This window comes from Stenella coeruleoalba (genome assembly GCF_951394435.1).
Source record: "Stenella coeruleoalba genome assembly, chromosome: 6".
NCBI lineage: Eukaryota > Metazoa > Chordata > Mammalia > Artiodactyla > Delphinidae > Stenella > Stenella coeruleoalba.
Genome location: NC_137151.1, coordinates 2,325,764 through 2,338,391, shown reverse-complemented (window position 1 = coordinate 2,338,391; position 12,628 = coordinate 2,325,764). Strand labels below are relative to the sequence as shown.

General features: G+C 57.4%; 1 protein-coding gene across 1 annotated transcript in view; it reads right to left on the bottom strand.

Annotated features, from left to right (window-relative positions):
• Positions 1-384: 384 nt before the first annotated feature.
• Positions 385-12,628, bottom strand: part of GLI2 (GLI family zinc finger 2) — a 250,191-nt gene continuing 237,947 nt past the window's right edge. Inside the window, exons 10-13 of the mRNA XM_079925090.1 lie at positions 9,463-9,627; positions 7,903-8,181; positions 6,067-6,403; positions 385-4,619 (exon numbers count right to left, since the gene is read on the bottom strand). Of these exons, the coding sequence (XP_079781216.1) occupies positions 2,191-4,619; positions 6,067-6,403; positions 7,903-8,181; positions 9,463-9,627 (3,210 nt within the window). The 3' untranslated portion in view covers positions 385-2,190. The remainder of the gene's footprint in view (positions 4,620-6,066; positions 6,404-7,902; positions 8,182-9,462; positions 9,628-12,628) is intronic.

Genomic DNA, 12,628 nt, shown 5'->3' with positions numbered 1-12,628 from the left:
CACTCCCCAAGACTCAACCATGCTCTTCCGACTGCTCGTCCAAGGCGGGGCTTGGGACCACAGCTGCACCTCATGTCAGCAAACCAACACAGACGTTCCGTCCAGCGGGCTGAAAGAGCAGCCAGACAATCCCTGTACCACGTCAAAACCCGGCCCCCCCGCCCCAGACAACAAACAAATAGGCAGTGAAAGTCCCAGCTTTAAACATTTCCTGGTCAAGGCGGGATAGTCAATTTTGACGCTGCTGAGAAAAAAATACAGCCTCGTTTCCGTTTAAATGCACCGAATTTATGGCCCAGGTTTTCATTAACTACTGTCAAGGAAGAAGCAGATAGACCAAATAAATTATGAAAAAATTACTTTTTTAATGTACAAAAGGACTTATTTACAAGTTGAGTATGTCATCTCAATTCATCGCATGTAGAAAAAGCTAAAAATGTTTTGGACATATAAATCTGACCGGATGACTCACCTACAGTATTTTCAGGGATGCTGTCTTCTGTACAGACAATATACAAGCTGGGAACAGCTAGTGAAATCCTAGCGCGGGGAAAGACCATGCACCACACAGAGCCCAGAGCCTTGGAGGTGTCCCAGGGCTGTCGTTTGAAGTTGGCCTTGTCTTTGGACGCTGACAAAGCATTTGCTGTTCTGGGATGCAGAGTCCCAGGTGAGGTTTCGGCCCTGTCCTGGTTGAAGTCAGGGTCATAATCGGTTCCAGGTTCATAGTGGTGCAGGTGGATTTGGCAAGGTTGCCACGAATTCAACATGGGAAAGGTGTGCGGTGTTTGTACATGTGTGTGGCAGGGAGGATGCACCTATTTACCCTACTGTATATTCGGGAAGAACTGACGTTCTTCTGACGCCAGTTGCAAATTCCATTTCCAGGTGGGGCTTGGCCAACACTGAATAGGAGAATTCAGTGATGGTCCCTCAGAGTCCCAAGAATCAACCCCTTCACCCTCCCACGCCCACTGAGAACACCATGCATATCATCGTTCTCTGTGAAATGAACAGGAGGGCGGCGGGAAGGGAATCCAGAAGACACCGCGACTGCATGCGGTAGCTAGGGGGTTGGTCACTGGGCTGCTGGCGAGCGGACAGCATGGCCTGGAGGAACTTGGGCGGAGGTTGCTGTCAAGCCCTGGGGTTTATCCATGGTCAAGTGGGTGCATAGTGCATTGGAGAAACAGGCTTGGGTAAACACGCGACTTCCTCGTCCTACTGGGAGACCTCCAGGGCAGCCTGAAGCTGGGCCCCTGGTGCGCTCACTACCCAGGTCCCAGGCCACGCTTCAGCTCACCTTGGCCATCACACCTTGGCTCACCTTGGCTCACCTTCAGCTCACCCACAGCAGCTCCGGCAGCCCCGAGGTATTTAGAAATGTGTTCTTTTCAGGAAGGGCTACATTCTACACGCATGAACACTGTAAACATGGTCTGGAGAGGCCAGGGTAGCTTCTGGGCTTGCCCTGAGTATTACACTGTTTTCTTTCCTTTTTTCGGGTGATACTTCCATACTTCATTCATCCACACACACCTGGACAGTCGGCCAGCTGTAAACTTAGCTTTGCGGGGTAGACATGCCTGCTCTACCAAACCTGGAATCAGGATGTGCTTCCAAATCATCCAGGTAAGATTTTTTTTTCCACTCCCTGGCAAGGGATGTTAGAGGCCTCAAGAATTAAGCTTCATGGAAGAATTCCGGTGGGCATGAATTCCTTTACTTTGCAGGTACTGGAACAAGAAACTTATCTTCCTGGATTAGAATACCTAGTATGGCTTTCAGATTCAAATCCAAATGTGGTTCCTCTCTCCTCTTTCCACGTGTGCTTGGAAAGCCCTGGGCCAACGTAATCCCTCATTAGCCAGACGACAGAGGTGACAAAGCCGGAACAGAGTGGTCCTATAAACACCAAAGGCTGCGAAGCGCTGTGTAAACGAGTTTTGCATTCCTGCCTTGCCTTTTCTGTTGAGGCTTTTTTCAGAGTTCCGACAGATAATCTAAAAGAAGACCAGACAGGACGCACGTAAACCTGCCCTTAAAGCCTCTGTGGTCTGAACCAGCCACTGGCCAAACTCCCTCAGACCTATTTAATACTTTTGGGGGAAAAAGATGAAACGGACGAAAGGCCCGCGCTCTGGGAAGCGCTGGTCCCTCGGGGTCCGCACAGCGCCAGGCGCCGGGGCCTTAGGTCATCATGTTGAGGAACTTGCTCTCCTCGGCCAGGCTGGTGAGCATGGAGCTCATGTCCCCAACCGCCATGTTGCTGATGCCCGCAGGGATGGAGGGCAGAGTCAGCGAGTTGCGTGGGGTGGTGAGGCGGGAGGAGCTCTGGGAAAAGCCGTGGAGGAGACTGGGGCTCAGGGCCCCCGAGAGCAAGCTGGAGTGATCGCCGTCATCCATGATGGCATCAAAATCAATCTGGGGGGCCTCGAGTAGCTGGGAGTCCACAGTGCTGGACACCTGGTTGAGCCCTGGCGAGGGCAAGGCCTGGGGCTGTGGAGGCTGGGGCCGCATGGCCTGGCAGCTGGCCTGGTTCTCCAGGCCTCCGTTCTGCTCGTACATGTGGATCTGGCCGTAATAGTAAAGCATGCTGCGGTCCTGGGCCCCGCCCGCATCCTGGGGGGGTGCCTGGGGAGTCAGGGCCAACACGCCGCCCATCGTCCCCTTGGGCACAGACTCTGCCATCTCCTGGTCGGCTGACAGGGCAGCCATGGCGTGGCCAGAGGCCCTGGCATAGGCCAGCTGCTGCCCCGCACGCACCCCACGGCGGCGGCCAGCAGGGCCGGGCTCTGCGGGTGGCCGGGGTTGCACTAGGCCGAAGCTCGATCCGGCCGCCCCTGTCGGGCCCTGCTGAGGCCCCACGAAGCCAGGCTGGTGGGAAGGCACAAGGCTGGGGCCTTGGCAGTAGCCCTCCTGGCTCATGGCTGTGGCCAGGTGATGGCTCTGCTGTGGGTAGCTCTGGGCTAGGTGAGGTGGTGGCATCCTAGCCAGGCTGGAACTGGGGATGTCAAGTTCCCTGTGGCTGCTGCCCATCATGGCGGGGTCAGGGACAACTTCCATCTGCTGGGGGAGCCCCAGGTGGCCTGGCTTGGCCGCCATGTTGCTGCAGGACCGGGGGAACTGGTGCGGGGCCCCACCCAGGGGGCTCAGCTGGGGATGGGCTTGGCCGTAGCCAGGGTGGGCGCTCACAGCAGCCGCCATGTTGGAACACTGGCCACCCGCCCCTGGCTGCCGCAGCTGCTGCATGTAGTTTACCCTGGGCGCGGAGGGCGCTCCACCGCAGGGCTGCAGGTGTGGCTGCGAGCTGTCCAGGACCCCGGGGCTGAGCTGCAGGCCCTGCTGACTGTAGCCTGGGTACTGGCTGAAGGCTGGCTTCTGTGGCACCACCGCCAGGTGGCCCTGTGGGAAGGGCGGAGGCTTCCCCTGGCTGGCCAGGGCGTCCACGGTGCCGGAGCTCACCTCGTTCCACTGCACAGGCATGCTGTTTTTGTTCAGGCTGGAGGGGGCCACGTAACCCAGTGGGCAGCCTCCCAGCACAGGGGCAGAGGGGCCCACGTTGGAGTCTGCGGCCGCTATCGTGTGCCGGCCGTGCAGCCCGGGGCTGGGCAGTTTGGGGTTCTCGGAGAAGCAGGTGCGCTCCGGGGGGTACACCTTTGGGGCGCTCTCCTCCAGGGTGCCACCGGCATGCGCCTTGATGTACTGCACCACGTCGTCGGGCAGTACAAGGTCGTCCTCCGGCAGCCCGAGGCTGACCTCGGGGCCCACGCCGTCCGCCCCCACCGCCAAGGCCTCCATCACTGCGTTCTCGCTAATACTGGGCGGCCGGGGCGAGTAGGGGCCTCGGGCCAGGCCGCCGTCGGCGCTCGCGTGGCTCTGCAGACGGAGGCCTCGGCCCTGGGCGCAGGGCAGCGGCAGAGCTGCCGGGGTCACGTCGTGGGCGCTGTGGAAGCGCTGCACCCGCGGGGGCGCCAGGGCGTCGGGTCGCCTCCCGGGATCGCTGGCCCTCCGCGCCCCACCACCTGGCGCCTCATGGGGGAAGGAGGGCGCCGGCCCCACTGGCCCGTAGTGCGGCCCATCGCTGCCCCGCCGAGGCCCGATCGGGTGCGGGCAGGCAGCGGGCAGCATGCGCTCGGGTGCATCCAGGAGCGCCAGCCGGGTCCGCAGGCTAGCGCGCTCCAGGCCGGGCAACGGGGTGGGGGGCGGCCCGCCCGTGGCTGCCGCGTACTTGGCCCGCAGGCTGTACTGCTGGGCGGGTGTGAGCTGGAGCAGCCCCGGGCCGCCACCACCGCTGCCGCCATACTGGCTGGCCTCGCTGGAGCGCCGCGACGCGTCGGTGGAGATGGGGTCATAGGAGTCGGCGGAGCTGGCGGGGTGTGCGCGGCCGGCGCCCAGGGGCGAGGCCTCGCTGGAGCGGCGGCTGGAGAAGTAGGGGGAGATGCCCGAGGAGCGGCGGCTCACGGTGTAGGCCGAGCTGACCGTGCTGGTGGAGCTGTCGCGGCGCTCCTGCAGGTGGCTCAGCACGGTCACCTCGCCGGCGGACAGATCGGACAGCCGCGGGTTGGGCAGCAGCCCCGCTGGCCCGCCGCCGCCTCTGAAGTTTTCCAGCACGGAGCCTGCGGGAGAGGAGAGGGTTCAGCGCCGGGGACTGGGGACAATGGGCGGTACACTGCCTGCTTGGGCTGCGCTGAGGCTGCCGGGCCCAGAGCCCTGGAACGGGACCTGGCACCCAGAAGGAACCCAGCCAATGATTTCTCAAGAGGAAGAAAAGAAGGGACAGTTAGCAAACGGTGGCACTCATAGCCAGGGCAGCTAGTGGAAGTTAGGAGGCCCGATCCCAATCCAGCACTGCCCGGCTGGCCCTGCGTTCTCATTAGGTCCCATCCTCAGTTTCTCCAGCTGTGGATGGGATGTGCCTCTCCGTAGCACTGGGTTATCCCCAAGAGCCCAGGAGGGCCCTGGCCACAGCCTCCCTGCATCCCCACCATCCACGGATGGGCGCTGCCATGTGGGCTCCCCTGGGACTGAGTTTACCCAGCAGGCTGTTTAGGGGGACTGTCCTGAGACCCACAGCCACGGCGGGGTGGTGTGGAGAGGCAGCAGAGTGGTTAGGGAGAAGACAGCTGCAACGCAGGCCCACCGCCAGCTGCGGCTCATCTCACAGGCAGCTCTGGGCCTTGAGCAGCCTCTACAGCCCTGCAGAGATCTATCCCTGGACGTGGGCCATGCCGGGAAGGATGACCTTGGGTGAGGCAGCTGTCAGCACCCCAGGCAATCTCTGCAGGAGGTGGGGAGTTGAAGGCCATCTGCCGGCAGTTCCCTCGACAGCTGGGGCAACGAATCCCCCCTTCAAGGAGGAGCAGGGTGGTGCCTCTCAGGGTCTCCTCTTAATAACTCAGTGCCACGGTGCACACTGGGCCCTGGAGGGCAGTGTGGAGGCTCAGGGCCCCAAGGTGTCTGGCGCCCGGCACGCAGCCTGGCACAGTGGCACTCAAGAAATGCCTGGTGAAGACATCTTCCACCTCAAAGTCTGGCCAACGCTTCCCGAGGCTGAGCACAGGGCTGCCCCCTCCGTGACGCCCTCCCTGCGCCTCCCCAGCTGCCCTGCTTTCTCTCGAGCTACACTGAGCTCTGTCCTCGGCGCTCCTTGCTTATTCGGCATCTCGTAACTTGGCCTTCTAGCCACAGGGACCTGGAACGTGTCCCTGTCCTGCCGAGCCCTTTGCCGTGGTGTGCGCGGCAGGTGCCTGGTAGGCAAGTGCATGGCTCACGAGGAGAGCGAGGGCTGAGCTGGGCCTGCCTGCCTTGGGGCTTATGGGGATGCAGCATGGTGTAGCCAGAGGAGCATGGGCTTCGGAGCCACTCAGGCCCGGGCTGAGCCTCAGCTCTGCCACCGATCTGAGCAAAGCACTTTCACCTCTCTGAGCCTCAATTCCCTGACCTGTGCAATGGGCTTGTAAGATCCATCTTCTCCAGGGCACATGGTGCGTGGTGGGTATGAACCTCATCGTGCTGCCCTGGGCTCCCTCCCACCCCACCTGCACGCCCGGGGCCCCCACTCACCACTTGCCGGCAGGGGGGGCAGCTTGGAGTTCCGGGTGTGTGGAGCCGGCCCGGCCCATGAGCAGGAATCCTTGAGCGACTTGAGCTTCTCCCTCTTGAGCTGCTCGAACCGGTGCACGGTGGCCATGTGTTTGCGCAGCTGCAGGCCACCGGCAGAGGGGGTGGCCAGGGCGGAGGCGTCGGCCCCCGGCGGTGGGTCCTCCAGAGCCGTCAGGTCTGCCAGGCTCCCGGGCCCTGTCCCCGGCATCTCCACACCGCTGTCATTGTTGGGGGCACTGCCCAGAGGAGAGGGCTCGCTGCTGCAGGAAGACTGGGCCCCGGGGCTGGACTGACACAGCTGTGGGGAGCGTGGTGAGAAGGCACAGACTCAGAGGGTGCGAGCACCCACCGGCCCCGCCACCCACGCTGCACCCTTGCACACCCGGGGGCAGGACGCTGCCGTACGGAGGAGCTTTCAAAGCACCACTGCTCTGAACCTCGACTTCCCCAGCTGTAAGCGGGACCCGACCTGACTCCTGGAGAGAGTCGGTGGATGGATGGAGACCACCCGGCGAGCAGAAGGCAGCGGGTAATCGCCAGGCACCCACCACCCACCCGCCCTAGCCCCCTGCTATGCTCCTAAGCTTTCCCAGCCAGCGTCTGGGCCGAGCTCTCTGCCTGCAGAGCTTTCAGTATGTGGACCCTATGAAGCTGAGCCCTACAGAGGCTGCCGCAGCCGCGTGAAATTGACAGGAAGGAGGAGACTCAAGCACCCCAACAACAGCGATGGGGGTGGGCCACTCGATGAAGTAAGAAACAGTGAAGGCCTGCTACCTGCCGTCTGCCCAGCAGGCTGGAGGTGGGTTGCTAGAAAGGGAAGGGTTGACCGCGGAGGGTGCAGCTGCTGGACACAGCCCTCACCCTTGACCTGAGTGGCCACCCCAAACCAGCCCTCCCTCTGCAACAGGGTGAATTGAGGCGAGAGCTGGTGGCACACGTGTACGGGGTGGAACCCCACAGAAACTGGGCTCCCTCCACCGTGACCTGGGATCTGAGCCCAAATGAGGCTCACCTGGGATGCAGCATCCTTGGTTCATTTCTAACCTGAAGGCTCCCAAATTCCAGACCTTTCCAGGGGAGCTGCACACAGCACGGCCCACACCCCTCACCTCGGCACTCAAGGCCTTCTGTAGGTCAGGCCCGCCCTGCTCCGCAGTCCAGATTCACACCTCCACCCTGCCCTGACCCTCACTTGGGCTTGGACCCCACCGCTTCCTCCTGTGCCTGCAAGCTTGACCCCCTGCTGCCAGCCTCGAGCTGTTCCGACGGCCCCACCTGCGGTGCCTGCGGTCTACGTACCCGAACCTGCCTTCCCGGCCGTAAGGAGCCTGGACAAGCGCCCCAGCCCCCCTCACTCACGCCAGCGCGCCCAGAGCCCACCCCGCTGCTCCGCTCACCTCAGTACCGTCTATCCTTAGGGGAGGTACAGTCAGGAGAAAGAGGTGGAGACAAAGAACAGGTGGTTAGAACAAAAGGGGTGCAGGCCAGAGGGGCAAGGACGCAGAGACAGGACAGAGGGGCGGGGGCAGCTGCGGCGGCGGCGGGTACTGGTTGGAAAGGCAGACACCGGGTACCGCCCCACCCCCTGCAAACTGACCGCGTCGGGGGAGGCATCCCCGTCACCCACGGCCTGCCCAGCAGGATGGGACCTGGCACAGGTTCCATGGGGGCCCAAGGTGGTGATGGGAGCCAGCTGAGCTGGAGAGAGGAGGGACATCCTTGCGCCCCTGGTGCCGCTGGGCACGGCCTCCTGGGGGCAGGGTATGGACCAGGCCTCTGCTGCGCAGCCCTGCTTACCCCGGAGCGCTCGGTCTTGATGGCTTTGACGTGCAGGCAGTCCTCCACGGCCTGGCTGGTGCTGCTGGCCTCGGCGCTCTCCTCGGAGCCCCGGACAGGCTCGGCGCCGGCCTCGCTGTCCCCGTTCTCCCTGAGCAAGGGGGTGCGGAGGTGCACGTCGTTGCGCTGCTTCTTGGTGACGTGAGCATCTGGGCCGTGGACTGTTTTCACGTGCTTCCGGAGGGAGCTGGGGTCTGTGTACCTCTTGGTGCAGCCTGGGATCTTGCAGATGTAGGGTTTCTGGAAGAGAAGAGGCGTTACGGATGGGATAGGAAGGCAGACTCCGCGTGGGAGCACCGTCCGTCCTCCCGGAGCCGCGTCCTTCGGCAGAGCAGAGCTGGCGGCACTGTCGGAAGGCGCTGGGCCCATGGATGGAGCCACGTCAGCCCCGCCCCGCAGGAGTCCCGCCCACAGGAGTCCCGCCCCGCAGGAGCCCCGCCCCGCCGGCTTCGCCTGCCACCTTTTCCTGCAGGTAAGCCTGTGGTTAAGGGGGCCCCCACCACGGACCAGGGACATGGATCAGAGCCTGTAGAGGGAGGGGACACACAGTGCCTGGTGTGATCCGCATAGCGATTGAGGCGCTGGGCATTTTGGTATCAGTAGAGAGTGTATTACCTCGTTATACGTCTGTGACACAGCACGAACACCTGCTCTGTCTCACGAGGAAAGACAGTTTCAGAGAGGCAAAGACACTGCCCCCAAGTCACCCAGGAGTGGGATGAAAACCCAGGGTTTCTGAACCTCGGTCCTGAGCTCATACACACACACAAGTGACATCCACATATACTCTGTCTACATGCATACGTGCACACAGGTACACACACAAGCACACACATCCACGTAAACTCACACACACACGTATGTAAACACCCATACGTGTACATATACTTGCAAATACATATTCACACACCCACACACATAATACATACATCCACATCCACACACATGCACATACATGCTTGCAAACACACATACCCACACACACCCCTATCCAAGGCTAGCTCTTGTCTTTAGACACTCTGAGGGGTTCAGATACCTTTGGGAAGTCCTCGAACTTCCTACCAGCACTGGAGCAAGTCCCTTCGGGGTTCAAAATGTATCAAAACGTTTAGAAACATCCTTCCCTGAGTCTACCTGAGTGATAGCAGTTGAATGGCTGGGCGGGGACCGGAAGGCGGGTACAGAGCCACCATGAGCTCCCACCCGACTTTCCTCCCTGGGCTCCCTCAGCCCTGCCTGGGGTTCTGGCTACCTGGAGAGACAGAGGCTGCTCTGTGCTCCACGCGGGGAGGGACCGACAGCTCCGCAGGCCCGGGCGGCACGAGCGGCTGGAGCGTGTCATCCGCGCTGCCAGCCTGTGGTGGGGGGGACAGGGCTGCCGCTGCATGCTGAGTCCCCACACCAGGGGGCGGAGGGAAGTGGCACCTGGCCACCGAATGGCCTACGGGTGCCTAGAAGCCGTGGGATGAGGGTGATGCATTCACGCACGTGCCCGCTGCCCGCCTCCCTGGGGCCGGGTACCTCGTTGGAATGGGTGCGGTTCTGGTGCTTGGCGCGGTCCGAGGCATTTGAGAAGGCTTTGTTGCAGCCCTCATGCTCACACACGTACGGCTTCTCCCCTGTGTGGGAGCGCAGGTGCGTCTTCAGGTTCTCCAGGCGGGAGTAGGCCTTCGAGCAGCCCTCAAACTGGGAAGAGGCGGGTTCAGTCAGTGAGGGCGCCCCATATCCACCGCAGGGAGCCTGACCCGGGGGCCCGCTCTGCCCCGCACGTGCAGCCAGGCGCACGGATCTCAGCGACAGCATTACCTTCCTTCCTGATTATATAAATGACACGTGGCAAAAACGTGGAAGGGACAGGAAAATGACACCGTCCACGGCCCAGGGACAGCCGACACCCAGGCAAGTCTCACTCTGGGGACTCTGCAGTTCATCCCCGCACGTTTTTCAAACCCAAATCGGGAACATCTCAAGCGTTCAGTTACTTATTCTGCTCGTTAAAATCAACAGCACATTGTAAAGACTCTTCCCATATGATCACAAACTCTGTAAATGTTCTCGTCAACCGTTTCCCAACGCCACTGCCTGATTAGAACTGTTCTGTGCATTGAATGTGCTGAGAATAAAATCCAGGGTCCTCTGCGTCCCTGAGGGAGCTGGCCATCCTCGCCCTCGGTCCCTTCTGCTCCCCGACCCCGCTGAGCTCTTCCCGGCGAGTGGCCTTTGCGCACACTGTCCCCTCTGGCTGGAACCTCCTTCCCACCCCCACCCACCCCGGCATTGGCTTGGCCCACTCCCTCTCAATCTTTGAGGTCATCTCCTCCGAGAGCAGTTCTCTGATTTTCTTAATTATAATACCACCCTTTTCCCTTTATACTCCCTAACACAGTTTATAATTATCTTAATCATTTTGTTATCTGGCCTTCCCACTAGGATACAAGCTCCCGGAGAGCAGGTACTTTCTGGGTCTTGTTCATTTCTGTGTTCCTAGGACTTAGCGCCTGACGAAGAGAAACATGTGCAGCGCTCAGTAAACATTTTAGGAAAGGAAGAAAAGAGGGAGCCAGAGACAGGGGCAGGAAGGGAGGGAGGGAGGAAGGATCACTGCAGGGGGCACCTATTCCAAACACACCGCAACTGCATCCAGTGTAGCTGTGAAAATTGCCCCCAGAATAACACGTAAACCCCAACAGGAACTGTCTCATTCTTCACATCCTCCCCTTTACTCCTGACCAGTTTGACTGGGCACACTTGGCTCCAATGCCTTTTATTCGTTTCTGCAGTTCACAGCTCATATCAGAGGGCTATGGTTTGCTACCACTCGGAGTGTTAAGAAAATAACTTGCTGCAAAAGATCCAGAAGAGCCAGAACAATCTTGCAAAAGGAGGACAAATTTGGAAGACCGACACTTGCCGATTTCAAAACTTACAACAAAATTATGGTAATCAAGCTACTGTATAGCACAGGGAACTATATCCAATCTCCTGGGATAAACCATCATAGAAAAGAACATAAAAAAGAATGTATATATGTGTATGACTGAGTCACTTTGCTGTACAGCAGAAATTAACACTATTGTAAATCAACTGTACATCAATTAAAAAAAAAGACCTTGTGTGGTACTGGCATAAGGACAGATGTATCGATCAACAGAAGAGAACTGAGAGTTAAGCGATAAACTCATACATTTAGGGTCAACTGGGTTTCAACAAGGGTGTCGAGACCATTCAATGGGGAAAATATAGTCTCTTCAACAAATGGGGTTGGGACAACTGTGTAACAACATGCGAAAGAACGAATTTGGACCCTTATCTCACACCCTCTACAAAAATTAACTCAAAATGGATTAAGGACCTAAATGGAAGAACTACCTTACTAAATGTATACACGTATATATTTATATAAATAAAACTATACTTATTAACTATAAAACTCACAGAAGAAAATATAGGGATAAATCTTTGTGACCTTGGATTAGGCAGTGGTTTCTTAGATACGTCACCAAAAGCACAAGCAAAGAAAACATTGGACTTTGAGAAAATTTAAAACTTTTATGCTTCAAAGGAAACCATGAAGAAAATCAAAAGAAAACATACAGAACGTGAGAAACTATTTGCAAATCAGGCTCTAGTAAAATTACTACAATTCAACAACAGAAAGACAAATAACTCAATTTAAAAGTGGGCAAAATATTGGAGTAGACATTTCTCCAAAGAAGATATACAAATGGCCAATAAGCACATGAAAAGATGCTCAAAATCATCTGTCATTAGGGAAATGCGAATCAAAACCACAATGAGATGCAACTTCACACACACTAGGATGACTAGGTAACTGAAAGGCAGGTAACTACAAGTTTTGGTGTGGATGTGGAGAAATCAGAACCCTCACCCATGGCTGGTGGGAATGTAAAATACTGTCACCTGTTTGGAAAAGAGTCTGGCAGGTCCTCAAAAAGTTCAACATAGAGTTACTCTATGACCCAGCAATGACCCACTCTATGACTCTATGACCCACTCTTAGGTATATACGTAAGAAACTGAAAACATAACCACACAAAAACGTGAATGTTCATAGCAGTGTTAATAGCCAAAAAGTGAAAACAATGCAAATAGCCACCAACTGATTAATGCATAAAAAACTGTGATCTGTCCACAGTGGAGTATTATTTAGCCACAAAAAGAAATGAAATACTCATACATGATACTACACGGAGGAACCTTGAAAACATGCTAAGTGAAGGAGAAGACACAGAGGCTACACATTGTATGATTCCATTTTTATGAACTGCCCAGAAGAAGCACGTTGATAGAGACAGAAAGCAAATTAGTGGTGGTCAGGGGATGCAGGGGAGGGGGGCACGGGGGTGATTGCTGGTGGGTATGGGGTTTCTTTTGGGGAGGTGTTGAAAATGTCCTGAAATTAGCTAGTGGTGAAGGCTGCACAAGTTTGTGAATTCGCTTAAAATCACTGAATTGTACATTTTTTTTAAAAAAGGGTGAACTTTATGGTATGTGAATTCTATCTCAATTAAAAAAAACCAAAACCTTGCCAACAAAGGTAGTGTATTTCATTGAATCCTGGACACCACCGATTTTAAGACAGACTGATTTCAGAGTCATTAAAATGAGAATGAAGTGTGTGTCTCAGAATCTATGAAATACGGTAATTCATAAAGAGCAGTTCCCA